The sequence below is a fragment of the Tursiops truncatus genome, chromosome 8 (genome assembly GCF_011762595.2).
Source record: "Tursiops truncatus isolate mTurTru1 chromosome 8, mTurTru1.mat.Y, whole genome shotgun sequence".
In the NCBI taxonomy this organism is placed as follows: Eukaryota; Metazoa; Chordata; class Mammalia; order Artiodactyla; family Delphinidae; genus Tursiops; species Tursiops truncatus.
Genome location: NC_047041.1, coordinates 71450207 through 71469144, shown reverse-complemented (window position 1 = coordinate 71469144; position 18938 = coordinate 71450207). Strand labels below are relative to the sequence as shown.

Genomic DNA, 18938 nt, shown 5'->3' with positions numbered 1-18938 from the left:
AGAGGGAAAAGCGAGGGAAGACGACAGGGAGGGGGAAAGGGAGGAGCCGGGAGGAGACCTGGAGAGGGAAGACGGGGGACGCCTGGAACAGGCTTGGCGGGTTTTCAACCTTATTCCTCCTCCTCCCACACCTGCGTTCTCAAGTCTGGGCCGAGACCCCGCGCCCATCAAATCTGATCTCCGGTTGGCAAGCTTCTCCCTCCACACCCCCGTTTCTAGAGGCCATGAGCAGATGGTGGGCAACACAATAATGCATGCCATGGGTGGAAGGGGTAATGGTCCTGGCTGGGATCCCCAGGGCAGGTGAGCGGATCTGGGGCTGGGCAGCGGGTGGGATGGACCCAGGCTGGGGATTGCGGAGCGCCCGCGTCCCAACCCGCGTGCCCCGGGCGGACTAAACTTCATTCCCCAACTTTGAGCTAGGGGAGGGGGTGTTTGCCAAAAAAAAAAAAAAGTTGCTTAACTTTTCCCCCAACTCTGTCGTGGAGGCAGGACCGGAGGGCGGTGCCTGCACCCTGATTCGCCGCCGGCTCCAGTCTGGAGGCTCGGATTGGCGCGCGAGGTCCGGGGCCGGGATGAGCGGGCGTGGGGGAGGGGAGCGGCCCTCCCTGCCCGCGGGATCGGCTCGCGCCGGGAGCGGGTTAATTTCAAATCGGGGGCTTGACTGCTCCTGGACGGTCACGTTCCCTCTGCCCGCCCGCCGGCCCGCCAGTCCCGGTCCCGGCGTTTCCCTCCGGCACCCACCTCTGCGCAGCGTAAGGACCGACTGACTGCCCGACACGCGGGCTCCCGGGCCTGAGCGGGGAAGGGGTGCCGAGGAGTCCCCGCTCAGCCCCCGTCGGCTCCAACCGTGAGGTGAACTGACAGGTCAGCGGGGCGCAGAGGGACGCGGCGCTCGGCCAGCCTGGCACCGGGAGAGGGCTCGGGAAGGCAGCGGCGGCCGTTTCCCGCCTCTCGCTCCTCCCGGGGCCGTGGAGGGAGGAGCTGAGCTCCCGCGCAGAGGGGAGGGGGCGAGCGAGGGGGAGGGGCAGGGATGCTGTGGTTCCGGGCGCGGGTTTGCCCGCGCTCAAGCCCCGCGCTGATAAGGGGCGGCGCCGACCACGGTCCGGCTTTCCGCGCCAAATTTTTAAATCGAAGGCGGAAGGTCCGGACCCGCCCCTGGCGCCGCCAACCAATCGCAGGCCCGCGACCAGCACTCTGATTGGTCGGGAATCGTTGCCCTAGAAACCGCGAGGATGCTGTCCAGGAACTGCCTGGCGGGCGGCGCGCTGAATGGGACCGGTGGGGGGAGGGGCAGTTGGCCTGGCGCTAGGGGAAGTGCGCGGGGCGCGGGAGCCGGTGGCGGCAGGGGGACTGTACCTGGTTGCCTTGCTGAGCAAATGCAGCCTTCCATGGTAGGCTCCAACATTGTGGCGTGAACTAGCCGCCTGAATAGCGAGTACATAGCGCTTTAAGGAAGCCGCATCTGTAAGGAAGTCTTTTTTAAAAAAAGTCTTAATCATAAGGCGCTCTTTAAATGCCCAGAATACGTTTGGAGCTTAAGGACTGAATTTGTAAGTTACCTATCAAGCTGTTTCCCAAGACTTTACTGCTGAGCCTATGCACGTGTGTGTCAAGGGAGAAAATCAGACATCTAGATGCAGACTTTTATCCAGATACTTAGGGTTGTGGCTGCTTAGCCGGAACCTGGGCTCATGCTCTGAGTCCCGAGCTCTGATCTGTGAACAGGTGGGTGCTTGTGCTTGCTACAGTCAATTCGGTGGGGTCTGGAGAATGGTTTGCCTTCTCTAAAGGTGGGAGAGGGCTGTCACTGGAAATTCTGTGGGTTGCTTGAAGTCTCATGACAGCAGATCGGTTAGCTGAAGGAATTTACAGGCGTTTGATGGAGTTCTCTGCCCCGTGGGGCTGTCTGTGGTCGGGAATAAAATGTAAATGTAGTTTGTCAGTTTTCTTTAGCCTTTGTTTCAGTAGCCTGTGGTGTCCATGAAGTTATTTTCAACAGATCTATGGCTTTTATTTTTAACTTTTTCTATTTCCTTTTTTCTTTAAGGATATTAAAATTTTTAATTGGACTACCTGGACTACTTGAACCATCAGGATATTGGGAGGAAATCCAGATTTTTCATTTTTAAAGAAACTCTAAATGTATGAGAAATTTACAGAATGGAGAACGAAAAGGTACCTTTTTAGCTTCAATACTCATCCTTGCAGTTTTAAATGCAACATCATCCTGATTTAGCTCCATGATTTTTCAATATCCAATATCTTACTAATGCCGCATCCTTTTTTGGTTATCCTTTTTTGGTTAGCCCCTATAAAAACCCAGAAGGAAGGGAAATTTAATTTTTGAAGAGGGGAAAATTACCTAGGATTACTCTTTCTAGTTTTTTATGATTTGGTAGAAATTTCAAAGAGATAAAGTAGAGAGAAAAGGTATTTTTAAGAATAATAAAATTTGTTAGTTGCTTTATGATATTTCTGAGGATTCTTGAACAATAGGAATTCAGAAAGGGCATTTGACATGACTTGAGATTGGATTTCCTGTTAAGATCATTTTCTACCAAACCACCAGTCTCTTTTAACTATAGGGGACACTGTCAGTGAGGGGTATCTTGATTGATGTCCAAATACTGATAGGTTAAAAAAAAAAATGAAATATGCAAATTTCCTAAAAGTTTTAGATAGTAGTCAAATAAGAGAATTGCTATTGCTTCTGATGGTCAGAGGCAAAGGACAGCAGCCCTGAGAAAAATCCCCTTCTTGGATCAGCACCTCTCAAGTGCACCATCAGGGGAGGGTCCCCCCCTTGGGTCCATCACACTGACTTCCATGTAAGGGTACCATAGTTGGATGGAGGAGATTCAGATTCAAGTCCTGTGTGACCTCGCTCAGCCTGGGTGTCCTCTTCTGTAGAATAGAACTACAGGATTGGATGAAAACACAAATGGAAAAGCACTTGATAAATCCTAAAGAGTCACAGACATATAAAATAGTCCCGTTAATCTTTGTTCCTAAAGTCACTGAAGAATTAGTGAGTCAGGCTTCCCTGGTGCGCAGTGGTTGGGAGTCCGCCTGCCGATGCAGGGGACACGGGTTCGTGCCCTGGTCCGGGAATATCCCACATGCCGCAGAGCGGCTGGGACCGTGAGCCATGGCCGCTGAGCCTGCGCGTCTGGAGCCTGTGCTCCGCAACAGGAGAGGCCACAACAGTGAGAGGCCCGCGTACCGCAAAAAAAAAAAAAAAAAAAAGAATTAGTGAGTCTCTATTCTTTCGCTTATTGCCATCCTAAGCATTTTCTTATAGATATAGATGTATTCTCAGTGTTTCCATTAAAACAGAACAGTTAATGCACAGCAATGCAAGAGGGGGATTGACTGGTCATTGTACATTGTAAATTGTAGACAAACATCTTTTGTTGCTGTTAATAAAAACATGATAATAAACATCCTAATCAAACTTTTTAAAAATAAAAATAAAATAGATACAGGTGGTAGGAATGTGTGAAGTCACCAGTGGCCAAAAGTAGAAGAAATATAGTCTCCATCAGTCTTAAGTATGAACAGCTATTAATAATGTACCCCCTTGTTTCTCAGTGGCAGTCCAGCCTCTGCTAGGAACCAGCTTTGTGGTCTTAGGTAACTAATTTTACTTCTCTGGGTTCCATTTTCTCCATCTGTAAAGTGAAAAGGTTAAATATTCAAAGAGCAGACTTCTCTGGTCGGAAATGCTGCTCATAGGCACTCTGGATTTTGCTCCCCAGTGGATTTTGCCAACAAGTCTGACCATATGCTAGCCCTCACCCTTGTTTCCTTGGCTCTCTGACTTTTCTGCATCAGTGGTATTTTATTGAGTAGCCACTGCATGCAGTCATTGTGCTAGATACACAGATGAATGGGACATGGTTTCTGCCGTGGAGACGTTTACTTATTACAGTGTCATAAGTCAAAGTCACTCCGAGGAGTTTGGGATCACTTAAAATTATCAGTCCCATTAAGGGAAGCTAAGTGAAAGGTATACGGGAATGCTCAATCTTTGCAACTCTTCTCTAAATCTAAAGTTATTTCAAAATCAAATTTTTAAAAATTATAAGTCTTGGGCTTCCCTGGTGGCGCAGTGGTTGAGAGTCCGCCTGCCGATGCAGGGGACACGGGTTCGTGCCCCGTTCCGGGAAGATCCCACATGCCACGGAGCGGCTGGGCCCGTGAGCCATGGCCACTGAGCCTGTGCGTCCGGAGCCTGTGCTCCGCAACGGGAGAGGCCACAACAGTGAGAGGCCCGCGTACTGCAAAAAAAAAAAAAAAATTACAAGTCTTAAAGTTTTCTTTTTAAATTCTTGGAACATAAGATGAAAAGTTTAAGTCCATGCTTTGTTGAAAAGTTAAAAATGGGAAATTTAGCTATTAGAATGGACAAGTGTCAACGTGATCATTGGAATATAGTCACTAATTTAATCAACTCGACAACCTCACTAGGCATTTTTTTCTTAGCACTATTCTATTTATACAGTTTCTAGAGTCAAAAGCTATCTGATAAATCCTTTTATACAGTGGATTTAATAATTTACTTGTTTTGAACCAGGAAAATCTCTTTTTCGAGCCACATAAAAGGGGACTGGTGAAAACACCTCTGAAAGAATCCACCGCAGCAAATATAGTGTTGGCGGAGATCCAACCTGACTTTGGCCCTTTAACCACACCCACCAAGCCCAAGGAGATCTCCCAGGGAGAACCGTGGACACCAACAGCCAACCTAAAAATGCTAATCAGTGCCGTGAGCCCAGAGATCCGCTACAGAGATCAGAAAAGGGGTTTGTTTGACAACGGAAATGGATTACCTGAGGCCAGAGATTGTTTACATGTAGGTTTTCAGAGGCCTGGGTGGAGACTGGGGGATTTGGGGAGCGGGGGTCGGGGGAGCAGTGTGAAGCTGTTGCAGAAGCACTAGCAGTGTAAAGCATCACCCCCCTCAGAGCCCTGGAGGGGTCTGGACCCCATCAAATACAGCCCTGGGAATTCTGAACCTGTGACTTACTTATGAACTTCTTCCCTTTCAGATCTGTCAAGCAATTTATCCTGGCTCCACACCTTTTCTTTCCAATTTTGTAGCTATTGAAGCAAACCATGTGTATAAGTGTTAGTCATTGAGCGCAGATGCCCCCAATAAATCTTTATGAATAAGACATTATTTACATCTTTCTTTGTAGGAACACTTATCTGGAGACGAATATGAGAAATCCCAACCCAGTCGAAAAGAGAAAAGTTTAGGACTGTTGTGTCATAAGTTCTTAGCTCGATATCCCAACTATCCCAACCCTGCTGTGAATAACGACATCTGTCTTGATGAAGTAGCCGAGGAACTTAGTAAGTATGCAAAGAGCTCACCGAAATGGTTAATCATTAAAGGGACTTCATAGACTGACTTCTTCAGACCCACACTCATCTAGCCAGTGTTTGTAATGACACAAGCCCACACAGAAGTTATCCATCTGTAAAGCCCTATTAATTTAAGAATAACCGCATACAGTTTCCAGTCTCAGTTAAGTCTTAAAACAGAAGCAGAAAATCACAATGGAGATTGCTCTGACTGCATTTCGAAAGCTCTGATGCTTTAAAGGGAGGCACCATTGTTCTATGACTTGTTTCATAAACAGCTACAACTCTGAACTTGGGTCTTGTTTCTCACTGGAGCCAGGCTGTGGAATGGTTTCTTCACAGTTTACAATGAGGATCGGCCTCTGGGCATGGGAGCAGGGCTTTAGCCCTCCCTGCCATTCAGCGCTACTCTGAGAACCAGTGCATTTTCTGAATGTTTTGTGTTTGCCAAAAGTTACTGTGTTCCCCTGCCCCCTTTCGCTCCTCTCTTCATGGACTCAAATCTAGTTACAGCTAAAAAGGAGTCTGTGGCAAACTTGGTATACCTTTGGAGTCATGAAAATACGATAATCTGGATCTGTGAAGAGATATACAGGATATTTTAATATCTAGCTATCACCCTGGGAAGAAAGTTTTGTCCTTCTCATACGTGTTTATACATATCAACTTTATTTCATATTTTAAGAATATGCTATTTAGATTCATCTCTTCACATACACTTCATTGTAGCTATGGAGGATGTACCCTTTAATTCAGCAGGTATCTACTGATCACCTATTATGTGCCAGGCAATGTTGTAGCAGCTGGGATGGCATTGGCGAACAGAAAGACAAAATCCCTGCTCCTGTGGAACCTGCTTTCTAGTGGGGTCAATAGATAATATGCAAAGGACATAATAAGTAAGTAATTATGATATATGTTAGAAGGTAATATGTGCTGTGGAAAAAAGAAAATGTAGACCAAGGTAGAGGGGGATTGGAGTGCTAGGGGTGTGCTTTGCAATTTGCAATTTAATTTTAAATGAAGTGGTCAGGTCAGGCCTTGTTAAGAGGGTGACATCCGAGCACGGACTCAAAAGAATCGAGGTGGGGAGCTATGAGGACATGTGGGAGAAGGATTCCAGCCAGAAGGAGCAGCCCAGCACAAAGGCCTCAGGCAGGGGCATATCTGGCAAGTTCCAGGAACAGCAAGGAATCTCAGCACCTTGTACCTGTCATATGACAGCCGTGTGTGTGTGTGTGTGTGTGTGTGTGTGTGTGTGTGTGTGTGTGTGTGTGTTGGGAACTAATATAAGAAATGGAGTGTAGGGCTTCCCTGGTGGCGCAGTGGTTGAGAGTCCACCTGCCAATGCAGGGGACACGGGTTCGTGCCCCGGTCAGGGAAGATCCCACATGCCGCGGAGCGGCTGGGCCCGTGAGCCACGGCCGCTGAGCCTGTGCGTCCGGAGCCTGTGCTCCGCAACGGGAGAGGCCACAACAGTGAGAGGCCCGCGTACCGCAAAAAAAAAAAAGAAATGGAGTGTAGAGTGTGGGATTTAGAGCACTGAAGACTTGATTTTGCCACTTACTGGCTCTGTGCCTTGAGGTGAACAGCTTAGCCAGCCTGAGCCTCTATCTCCTCATCCTTAAAGTGTGGATAATAATGCCTACCTCACAAGTTTAGGGTAAAAATGTCCTAAACCTGTATGGCGCAGTGGAAGCCCTCAATAAATGTCACCTTTCTAATTCATATTAACTATTTGTGCCCTTGGAGAGCAGGGACATGCCTTTCTCATCTTCACACTCTTTGTTGAGCATAAATAAAGTTAATATAATCCAGAACCTACTGTCTAGTAATCCCTGGAAGGAAAAGGTATTCAATTCTATCCACATTACAGAATCTGATCCTAGTAAGGTACAACTGCTCGTTCTTTGCAGATGTTGAGCGCCGACGCATTTACGATATCGTCAACGTTCTAGAGAGTCTGCACATGGTGAGCCGGCTTGCCAAAAACAGATACACTTGGCACGGCCGACACAACCTCAACCAAACCCTTGGGACTCTGAAGAGCGTCGGGGAAGAGAACAAGTACGCCGAGCAGATTATGATGATCAAAAAGAAAGAATATGAACAAGAGTTTGACTTTAGTAAGAGTTACCGTATAGAGGATCCGATCATCAAATCAAACACTGGCCAAAACGGACACCCAGACATGTGTTTTGTCGAACTTCCTGGAGTGGAATTTCGGGCAGGTGAGAGCTGCTGCTGAAAAGCTCAGGCGGCAGCGCACCTCTGGGAGGTCTAAAGAAGAGGTTCCTAAGGGAACCACGCTCAAAGCTTCTGCTGCTTTTAATGTGACAATGCTGCACATCAGCCGTGGGATCAGGTTGTGGTATTTTTAGCCTGGTTACTTTAGAAAGCACTTGTCCCTTCATGAATTTTAATTCTCTGATCCTCTTCCTTCTCCAAAGCCTCTGTAAACAGCCGCAAAGACAAGTCTTTAAGAGTGATGAGCCAGAAATTCGTGATGCTATTTTTGGTGTCAACGCCTCAGATAGTGAGCCTGGAAGTTGCTGCCAAGATTTTAATTGGGGAGGACCATGTGGAAGATTTGGATAAAAGCAAGTTTAAAAGTAAGTGGCACGACTGCCATGGACTTTCGGACCTACTCTTAAATAATAAAATCTCGGTTATTAACTGATTTCCAAATACATTTGTTATATAAACAGATCATATCTAGTTAGGCTTTTGTATCTTCACTTCTCCCCAGAAGCCATGATGATACTGCTTTAGCTGACTTGTGGGATTCAAAGATACGTATATAATTACTCTTATCTGACACTTTGGCTTATACAGTTCCTTAAATGTTACCTCCTTTATTACTGTAACATTGTCTCCATTTTACACATGTAGAATCTGTACTGTCTGAAATCTAAATGAGCGGTAAATTGTAAAGTGGGACTGGAACCCAGGTCTCTGCTCTTTCCACTGCCTCTCATATTTGAGGGTGAAAGTAACTTCTAACACTGTCCCCAGAAGTGACCTGCAGCACAGATGGTTCGCCGTTTTGAAAGTGGTTTTAGCCAGAATATCTGCTCTAAGTTGCAAAGAGACCGTAGATTAGGTCCCTAACACAGCTCTACCCTTGCCTCTAAGAACAGACTTTGCAGGAAGCCCCTCAAAAAGGAGTAGAGAGTGTGGAAGGGAGTGCTCAGCAGACACCTGAGGGCATTAGCGACCTCCAAGTAGGGCATGAGGCTGGCCTGGACATGGGTCATTCGGGGGACCCGGCTGACTGGTGAGGAAGAGCTGCCCCGAGCCACAGCAGAGGCTGGGGGAATGCCTGCGAGCTACCACACAGATCCCTTCCCATCCCTGGGAAGCTGTACTGGTGAAGTATATTAAGAGTATATGAAAGTATATTCAGACATCTCCAGTGTCCCTATAAAGACAAAATGAATAGAGATTAAGGCAATAATGCTGGCAATGGGCTTGGGAGATCTGTCATCTCAAAAAACACATCCCGATACTACCGATGGGCTGCCCGCTTTCTCTGAGCCACCAGTTTTCAGCTCTCCATTTCACTGGTTAGTCACAGCCCTGGAAACTATTCCAGGAACTACAGATGTGTAATTTCCTGAATCCCCAGGGGATTCAGAACCTTCTGGCATGGCCATGAAGAAGGGGCTCAATTTGTAACTTTGTACTGTCAAGCTGAAGTAAAGGCAGACTTTATGTAGCAAAACTTTTCAAGATATGTAAGATTTATAGAATTAACAAATCTCTACTTTTCATATTACATATGGACAGTATGAAAACTTATAAATTTTGATGGGCTATAGAATATTTTATGTTATTAAATAAATCTTTTTATAAACTATCACAAGCAGGAAAGCAATACATTTATCATCGATACTGTATTTCTATTTGTTCATAATCCTGAATCCTCACTAGGAGATGCCCAGCAATGGTAAATTTTTATTAGAAAATCTGTAACATGATTCCCAATAAGGTGATATCGTTGAGTCACTTTTCCTTTTCCAACATGTACTTTTGTCATTTCAAAATTCAGTATCATCAGTAACTGCGTCTTTTCAATATTTAAAACTATTTTTTGTTGTTTTAATTAAAGCAGTGTCCCTAGCATAACTTAAGAGTCGCATTTTTCTCTGACACTGATGGTTAGGATAGCTCTTTGAATGTACATGAAGTCCTTATGAAGCAAAGTCCTTTGATCTTTCATTATTCCACTAAGGGATGTATACATTTTTTTCCCCCCCAGCAAAAATTAGGAGGTTGTATGATATAGCTAATGTTCTGAGTAGCCTGGATCTTATCAAGAAAGTTCACGTTACAGAGGAAAGAGGCCGAAAACCAGCTTTTAAATGGACAGGCCCAGAAATCAGTCCAAATCCCAGTGGTATGTATTTGTTTTCTTTCATTCATTGCTCCGTTATTTTGAATTAACGCACATTTGGAGATATTCTCCCTTTCCCTTCCTACCCACACTCCCACATGTAAAGAACATATATAAGTGATTGAAATGACAATTAAAGATGAACCGATATGGAAAATTTAGCTCTTGGCTCCGTCAGCAGCCAAGGTCCATAACAACTGCACATCCTGTGCAGGAGGCAGAATCTGTATGTGAAAGGATTTGAGAAAGTTGAAAGCATCACGAAGCATAAGATACTACTGCTGTCATTATTATGCTGCTCAGTGACCGTAACAGAGTCTGTGCACATGGAGAATATGAAGTGAATTCATTCCAGTATCAATATTCTAGTCTCCTTCTCAACTCTGGGATTCTGACATTTTGTGTTCCACCAAGATCCTCACACAGAAGTGCTGGAAAGTGGGAAGAACATGGGCTGTGGAAGCAGAGGGAGGCTTAGGTTCCAGTCCCAGCTCTGATACTTATCAGCCTTGTGGCCTTGGGCAGGTTACTTCTCCAAGACTGTTTCCTCACCCACAAGTGGGAAGAGGTTATTGTGATTTTGGATATAACTACAGAGAGAGGTCCTTTGGTACAGGGATTCACAGTGTAGGCTCTGGGCTAGACTGATCAGGTTCATATCCCAGGCCCACATTCTACAAGCTAAGAGACCGTGAGTCAGTTAATGTATGAAATGTCTCTGAAAGGGGGATGCATTTCCTGAGAAGTACCTACCCAAGTTGTAGAGAGTGTCTTAGCCTGTTCAGGCTGCCATAGCAGAGTACCATCAACTGGGTGGCTTATAAGCAACAGACATTTACTCCTCACAGTTCTAGAGGCTAGGAAGTCCAAAATCAAGGCACCAGCAGATTCAGTGTTTGGTGAGGACCCGCTTTCTAGACAGCCGTCTTTTCATTGTAACCTCACGTGGTAGAAGGGACTAGGGAGCTCTGGGGGGTCTCTTTTATAAGAGCACTAATCCTATGCAAGAAGGCTCCACCCTCATGAGCATCTCGCAAAGGCCCCACCTCCCAATACCATCATATTGGGCATTAGGTTTCAGCATATGAATTTGGTGGGTGGGGGAGTGGGGAGGGACACAAACATTCACTCCATAGTAGTGAGGGTCACCATATTTCATCAGATTAAGTCTCCACTGATTCTGAGATGCACAATGTTTTATATATCAATAAGAAAGAAAAAATCAGTAACAGTCACACTATAGCACACCACTGGTTATAAGATACAACCGCTTTCAGAGATGTTAAAGTGTGAAATATTATCTCAGAATTTATTTAATAAGATAAACAAGGTTTTGTAGGTGAAGCCCTTAAAACGGTATCTGGCACATAGTAGGTGCTCTATTAACTATGGCCAGTTTAATTCCTAAAATCATTTTAGAATCACACTCTGACCTCATACCCCAGAAGGAGGCCGAACCAACCGTGTATTCACACACTGCCCTTTCCTGTTTCAGGTCTTGGCCCAGTGCTTCCTTTTGCTCCCTCTGATTTGGAAGGGAGGCGGTCTTCTAAAGAGAACTGTGCCAAAAACCTCTTTTCCGCACGTGGGAGACCAAACTTCACTCGACACCCATCTCTCATCAAACTGGTAAAGAGCATAGAAAGTGATCGGAGAAAGATAAATTCTGCTCCCACTAGCCCTATCAAAACCAACAAAGGTATGTTTACAATCACGTCAGGGCTCTGTTCGGAAGAATTCCTTTTTATCCGACTTTTTAGCTTACTTGATCCCGCGGGACTTGCTAGAGAATTGTTTCAACTTCCATAGTCCCAAACCCACTTGAAGACTAACTATATATGAATTAAAGGATAAAAAGTGATTTGTGGGGTTTATTGTTTAATTGCTGGGTGATTTGGGGGAGCAGTGCATGTTCCTTTGACCTCAGTGATGTTTCATCTGTGTGAACATGTATTCTTTTGCTTTGACCAATCCTCTCCACCTTCTTTTTATTTTACCAGCTGAGAGTTCTCAGAATTCTGTGCCTTTCCCCAGTAAAATGGCTCAGCTCGCAGCTATTTGCAAAATGCAGTTAGAAGAGCAATCAAGGTAGGCAACGCTCTTTAGTAACAGGATGCATTACTTTATTTGCTTCGATAGGATTACTTATTTTACGTAAGAATAGGCACTAGCCTTGGCAACTGGTGAGAGAATCTTTTCTATACTGAATCATTACAGAAACTATTTGCTAGTTTCATAAAAGCATAGCTTCAATCTGGGGCAATCTGAAGTGGTAGAACATTTTAGAGAACATGTTTCCATTGTATCATGTTTTAAATCTTGTCTTTTAGTGAACCCAGAAAGAAAGTGAAAGTACAACTGGCAAGATCTGGGCACTGCAAACCAGTGGCCCCTCTGGACACTCCAGCAAATGCTGAGCTAGAGATGACAGCACCGTCCCTCATCCAGCCCCTGGGGGTGGTCCCCCTCATCCCCAGCCCATTGCCATCGGCAGTGCCCGTGATCCTACCTCAGGCCCCTTCGGGCCCATCATATGCCATCTACCTGCAGCCTGCCCAGGCCCAAACGATGACACCGCCCCAAGGCCTGAGCCCCACGGTCTGCCCCACCCCCTCTTCTAACGCCACGAGATCAAAAGGTTCCACGGATACCACCACAGAGAATGCAGCCAATGATGCGCCAAAGTCCAGTGCCTCCGCCAGGCCTGGAAGCTTGCTGCCAGGGCTAGAGCGACAAGGTACAAAGAACCGAGACAGGGAGCCTGCTGGAGAAAGAGGCTCAAAGAGGGCAAGCATGCTCGAGGACAATGGTTCCAAAAGGAAATTTAAAGAAGACCTAAAAGGACTTGAAAATGTCTCCACAGTAAGTACAGCCTTGAACTGTGCAAAGCTTTAGGAGCTCCCCAGTTGATTAGGAGAGAATCTGGTGGCTTGTGAAATTTACCAGAGCAAACAGCAGTCTCTCAGAAAACAGGGAACTGTTCCTTAGCATCCCATAATCCAAACAAGGCCTCAGACAGCTAATCCCCTTACTGGGATGATGGCAGGGACATTTTTAACCTCTGGAGGAAGGGATTATTTGCTCTCTTTTTAAAGCACTGCGGGTGGTTGTCCTTAAGTCCATTTCTCCCGTCACACACTGGAATGCAAACACCTGCCATGAAAGTCTTAAATAATTTACAAGCAGCCGTGACCCCAAATAAATGGATGGACACATAGGGTCCCTTTAACTCCTGCTTTCTGAGTCATTACTTGATGTTTGTTTGATGTCATGTAACTGGCATCTGTTGCCTAGAAGAGAAATTGTTCCCCCTGTTTTTACTTTCTACCTAAAATTTAAACCAAAATTTCCATTTTGTGCAAATAGAAAAATCAAACTTAGCTTGGCTACTTTTAGGTATATTTGATGCATTGGTTTCTAGAGATTTTGATGTTCTAGACAGTTTTCTTCCTAGATGGAATTTTATTCAGGAAGGAATGAACATCTATTGGATGGCTACCCACATACCATACAGCAGAAGTATTAGGCACTTTTACATACATTATCTCGTTTTCCTCCCTTAGGACAATTATATATGAAAGACAGCATCACCAAATAAACGAACACCACTAAACGTGGAAGCAGAAGTTAATCTCTCATTTTGTCCCTGCTGTTAATTCAAGTTATTTTACTTCCCTTCATCTTGTTTTTCCACATCTATAAAGAATTTGTTCTGCCAGTTTTTCCTGATCGTCTATTGGGTGTAAAGAGAATATGCTTTAGATCAAACCTGTGCTCTGGATCAAACCAAACCCAGCACCTGCCTTTGGGGGTGGTTGCTTTTGCGCACTTGCCCCAGGGCCATATCACAGTTTTTGTGAGGTTAAGTGCATTTATTACATGATGTTTTACATAAAGGGGTTTGTGGTCCTTTTAAGGCACCGTAGAAGCTGAAGGGTATTATCTGTAACTGTTGTTATTAAGGAGGCTTTAGAGTTTGTCAAATCCTCCCTAAGGATGGCCTCATGGTAACCATTCAAAACATCCATTATCTTAGCATAGTATCATTTTGCATCTAATGTCCATGCGAGGGGGAAAATCACAAGGCTTCGCTTGATTCGATTTTCTGGGAGGTCCATAATCTCTTTGAGCCAATGGGTATGATTTAATAATGGTCTCCTATTGCTCACTTAGTTATTCAGGATTAGGGTTTTCACTGGATAGATTTTTCACGTCCCCTGCTTCTTTGTTCATCTCTGACTTCATTTTGACCATTTCTTTTTAGCAGGGACTGAGCAGAACAAAGAAAGTGAGAGATTCATGTGTTAATTCATTCAACAAACATTTACTAAGAATCTACACTTCTAGGGGTGGAGAGAAGACAGTATACAAACAAACATATCAGGTAGTGAATGATAAGAAGTATGGTGAAAATAAAACAGGATAGTGTCATAGGAAGGGGGGTAAGAGTGGTAATGTAGGCTCAATGAGAAGATGTGCAAGTTGAAATATGTCAAATTCTTTCATCCTGCTATTTTAATAGTTCTAATTTTTTTTAAAAAAAGGAATTGGCATTATAGGTGAAAAAATTTTGCGATGAATATAGTTTGTAGGAAATGGAAGGATAATTATTATTAGAGTACTTTAGGTCTTGCTGGAAATTTGAAAAGAGTTAAACCGGCACCCAGAAAAACTCATACCATGAGAGAGTACGATTAAAGATAGCAAAGAGCAGCTATTTGTAAAACACCTAAATCTACCCCTTGAAAATTCTTTTTTGCTGCAGTCTTTAAGGAACCTACTAGTAAAGATATTGAATAGAACTAAGCATCTAAGAAACAAAATTGAAAGTCTGTGGTACCCTTTAGCATTGTGGATTCTGACCAGACCTATTAACAGCTAGATCAAAGTATAGACTGTTGTTTTGACAATGGCGAGAAGAAAGATCCAGAGGAAGATAAAAGGAGGGCCCCTAGTTTACAAGACCTGCTTTTTCGCTTTTACCAATCCTGCTCCTGGTAAGACTGAGCAGACTTTTCAGGCGGCTCAGCCACCCATGTAGGCTGTCTCTGTTTGGAAAAGTACAAGGATCAGCAGGCATGGTGCAGACACACACAACCCAACACTCTGGCCATTTCGGTCTGGAATGTAACTTTATTCCCTAAAGCTTTTGCTGCATGACAATTGGGCATCTAATATGAATTAATCAGTTCTCTTTTTTATCTGTAATTTTTTGAACCCTGGTGCCCTGCCCTTTCATTTGTATATTATAAGGGTGTTTGTTTGGTATCATTTGAACCTAAAGTACTAGGGGAAAAAAATGTATAGTATAATTCCTTTGCTCTAAATCAGGAGTCAGCAAACTTTTTCTGTAAAGGACCAGATAGTAAATGTTTTTGGCTTTGTGCGCCATATGGTCTCTGTTGCACCTATTCACTCTGCCATTGTTAAAAAAAAAAAAAAAAAAAAAAAGGCTTCCCTGGTGGCGCAGTGGTTGAGAGTCCGCCTGCCAATGCAGGGGACATGGGTTCGTGTCCCGATCCGGGAAGATCCCACATGCCGCGGAGCGGCTGGGCCCGTGAGCCATGGCCGCTGACCCTGCGTGTCCGGAGCCTGTGCTCCGCAACGGGAGAGGCCCATGTACCGCAAAAAAAAAAAAAAAAAAAAAAAAAAAAAAAAACAGCCAGGAGGCTGTATTTTTGGCCTATGGTTTGGCATTCCCTTTCTGTAAATCAACATTTCTTAAAGTTTTCCTTAAATACTAATACTACCAAAACTTTAGTTGCTGAATAACCTAGGAAATGTTACATGATGCCCCCTTGGAGAACAATGCATGCCATCATAAAAGTCCCTTAGACATTCTGTCATAAAGACCATTTTCCTTTGTTTAATTCAGAATTTTCCAAACATATTTGACTATGATTCGCAGAGTGCCTGCTTGCATCCCATAGGACTAGAGCCCCTCAGAATATTCTTGGGAAATACCATCCCACACAATTCAAGGACAATCAGATAATAACACAGCAGTGCCTTTACGGTGTCCAGCTGCATTAAACTTGCTCTGACAGTACCACATCATACCAAGAAGTCTGGTAGCAGGACTTAGGGCGTCAGTGGTGGGGGTCAGGGGGGATGTGCTGGGTAAATCCTGTCCTTAAGCAGGTTCAGTGCTAGCTTTAGGACACTTCCTAAGACCACAGATGGCATTTAAGAAACACATGGTTTGTATTATTCAGGACAAGCACTGGAATGGGAAGGAGGGCTATTGTCTTCAGAGAGCCATTATAGCTGGCCTGCCCGTGGCCCATACCATTGGAGGCTTTAGTCTGATGAGAGAACCACCAAGGGATACTAGCCCCAGAAGAGGCGCTTGGCCATTTTTCTTCCATATTTGTGTGTAAAATAAACGCTTCCTCCTTGTTTTCTAGACCTTGTTCCCATCAGGATACCTAATCCCTCTTACCCAGTGCTCAACCCTGGGGGCAGAGTCCATTTTGTCTAGTAAAGAAAGCTCAGGTACACTTTCCCCAAACCACAGGATCTACAGCTCCCCGATTGCAGGTGAGTGTACGTAAAACACTGTTCAAATGTGGGTCATTCTCAAGTTCACTCAAGCCTTGTATGCTTCTCGGACAAATGCCTGTGCTTTAAGATATTCTCCCCCCTTTTCTTTCCAGGTGTTATTCCAGTGACATCATCTGAACTCACTGCTGTTAATTTTCCCTCTTTTCATGTAACACCTTTGAAGCTAATGGTCTCACCAACTTCCGTGGCAGCCGTCCCTGTCGGGAACAGCTCGGCTCTCACTTCGAGCCACCCCGTTCCCGTCCAGAACCCGAGCTCAGCCGTTGTAAACTTCACTCTGCAGCACTTGGGCCTCATCTCCCCTGGTATGCAGGTGTCCGCCAGCCCCGGGCCTGGAACCGTTCCTGTGTCTCCAAGAATAGAGGCTGTTAGTGTCACACCAGAAAATGCAGGCACTCAGCAAGGAAGGGCCACCAAGTACGACGTATCAGTCCTGGGCCAGAACCAAACAAACGGACAATCAGTTGCAGTGACAGGGGCACAACAGGTAAGAGTATTTCCATTTATTTTTTTCCTTAGGTTATTAAGTCCCCAATATCAACATCACGGGAGACTCACATTTGCTTTTCTCCTTTGGGAGGGGGATGAGATTAAAGGCCTGCCTTCCTTCCAAACCCAGGAAGAGTGCCCAAGGAATCCATTTTATGGGGTTATCATGAGCTTTTTGTCTCACCTTAGCAAAAATAATTGAGAACATGAAACTCATGCAGGCTCAGCCGGCAGATTTCAGGGCATGCGAGGTTCCCATCATGTGACGTGTCCCTCCAGTCCAGTTTTCTAAGGTTGCCAGGTGTGCCTGTCTGCATGGGTTTGACTTTTCTCCATTCTTCTCTTTCCAATCAGCCTGTTCCTGTGACACCCAAAGGGTCCCAATTAGTGGCTGAAAGCTTCTTCCGTACCCCAGGTGGACCAACGAAGCCGAAAGGCTCCTCCTGCGTGGATTTCGACGGTGCTAATAACACCTCCATAGGAACTCTCTTTGTTCCACAGCGAAAACTGGAAGTCTCAACGGAGGATGTCCATTAATTGAGAGATTCGGCCTCGTTTAATCTTCTAGAGTTGTTTAACAGAGATGATATCCTCAGACTGATATGGAGAACACGTTCTCTGAAAATGCTGTAAATACGTTGGGAGTTTACTTAATTTCAAAACAGACACTTGTTTTCATACTTATATATATCCATACACACATAAAATATATATTTGTATTAAGCTAAGTTCAGCCATCAGTCCTACAAAATAAAAGAACTGAGGTATATTAACTTCTGGGGGAAAGAATTCGTTGTTCCAGCTGTGCCTATACTATTATGCCTAGTAACTGTGTTAAAGTTTACTTCCCTTTGAGTGAATCTGTGACAGGCCTAACGCAGCGCTCTCTACAACTTTGCACAAAGAAAACGCTGTGATGTACAATGTTGTATTTTTAAATAGGGCTGTAGCTATATTTTTTGTAATTTCTTTCAGCTGTTGTTGCAGTATGTCTTTTTGTAAAGTTCGCAACAATCCTTACTTAATCAAGTCTATGGAAAAATTATTTATAAAATGTATTTTTAATCATAAGTTGTTCAAATTAAAACTTTTCTAAAATGTATTTAACTTTTCATTTGGCCTTTTGGAAGAAAAGGAAAATTTCTCGAGCCTCTGAGGCAAATTCTTAGTACGGAGAATACATCCTGGGTTTCCTTAGATATGCCAAGTTTATTGCCTACGTTCTTCCCCTCTTTTGATCTTCCACATGGCCCCACTTTTACAGAGTGAAAATTGCTTCAGAGAAGCGTTGCTTGGCCAAGGACGGCCAGCTTAGTCCCCTGGGCTTTCCACCACGCCCTGGGAGGTTGGAAATGAGAGGTGTGAGTTGGGATGCTCCTGCCCTGGCATGGCATGGCATGGCCAGCATCCACCCTCTTCCATCCCGTTGTCAACAGAAAAGGGGCTGCAGCTACAGTCCTCTTTCCACACTTTCCAAATGGCCCAGCTCCAGGGGTGGGCAAGTAGCAGTAAGGATTCTAATTTCGTCCACACTCAAGGAACTACCACAGCAAACCCTCCATGAGCTCCAAGAGAAGGAACGAGCTATAATGTGTTAAGTGTGCACCTCCCTGATCCCCTGGTTATGCAACAAATTGTACCTTAAGAATTAACACATGCCTTCCCTTGTCAGGGTCTTAAAGGATCATTGTAATATCTACTTCCTGCTTGTTTCCTATGTGCCAGGCACTGTTACACATTTTAAAGGCATTATCTCTACAAGCTAGGGCGATGAGGTCACCGAGGCTTCCAGAAATTCAAGCAGCAAGTCCAGGGTCACACTGCCAGTGTATGCAAGGACTTAACCCATGTCTTTATCTCTTTATCTGTTCATTACCCATCTGCCTCCAGATGCATGCCCAGCAGCTCTAGCAGGAACCAAGCACATTGTTTCAGGGTAATCTGAGCATTTACAAGCTCAAAGCTTTCAAATATACATGTTTTGTTTGCAAAACCAAGTACAGCTAAGAGGCAGATTTGCACGCTGACCTAGAGATCCCTCTTCCTCCACACCACTAGAGAGCCAATATGAACTATTTCCCCCAAAGTTCCTCTGCCTTGTCTTTTATAAACCTAC

General features: G+C 44.8%; 2 protein-coding genes and 1 long non-coding RNA gene across 10 annotated transcripts in view; 1 reads left to right on the top strand and 2 right to left on the bottom strand.

Annotated features, from left to right (window-relative positions):
- Positions 1–869, bottom strand: part of NAV2 (neuron navigator 2) — an 854704-nt gene extending 853835 nt beyond the window's left edge. Inside the window, exon 1 of the mRNA XM_073808687.1 lies at positions 745–869. The gene's annotated coding sequence lies outside the window, so the exon portion shown is untranslated. The remainder of the gene's footprint in view (positions 1–744) is intronic.
- On the top strand, positions 103–17924 carry E2F8 (E2F transcription factor 8). 8 transcript variants are annotated; one of them, XM_019948128.3, is made up of 13 exons: positions 103–303; positions 2051–2178; positions 4580–4858; positions 5205–5361; positions 7290–7604; positions 7824–7985; positions 9635–9772; positions 11265–11468; positions 11770–11857; positions 12100–12631; positions 16177–16309; positions 16426–16820; positions 17177–17924. In XM_019948128.3, exons 2-13 carry the CDS (start codon positions 2164–2166, stop codon positions 17357–17359), a joined length of 2601 nt encoding a protein of 866 aa, XP_019803687.1. In that variant the 5' UTR covers positions 103–303; positions 2051–2163; the 3' UTR covers positions 17360–17924. The 8 variants fall into 8 exon arrangements, with proteins under 8 accessions (XP_019803687.1, XP_019803688.1, XP_019803686.1 ...); XM_019948129.3 differs by lacking the exon at positions 103–303 and adding an exon at positions 620–855; XM_019948127.3 differs by lacking the exon at positions 103–303 and adding an exon at positions 620–867.
- LOC109552230 (uncharacterized) overlaps positions 17312–18938 on the bottom strand; it is a 33259-nt gene continuing 31632 nt past the window's right edge. Inside the window, exon 3 of the long non-coding RNA XR_002179016.3 lies at positions 17312–17449. This is a non-coding gene — a long non-coding RNA (uncharacterized lncRNA). The remainder of the gene's footprint in view (positions 17450–18938) is intronic.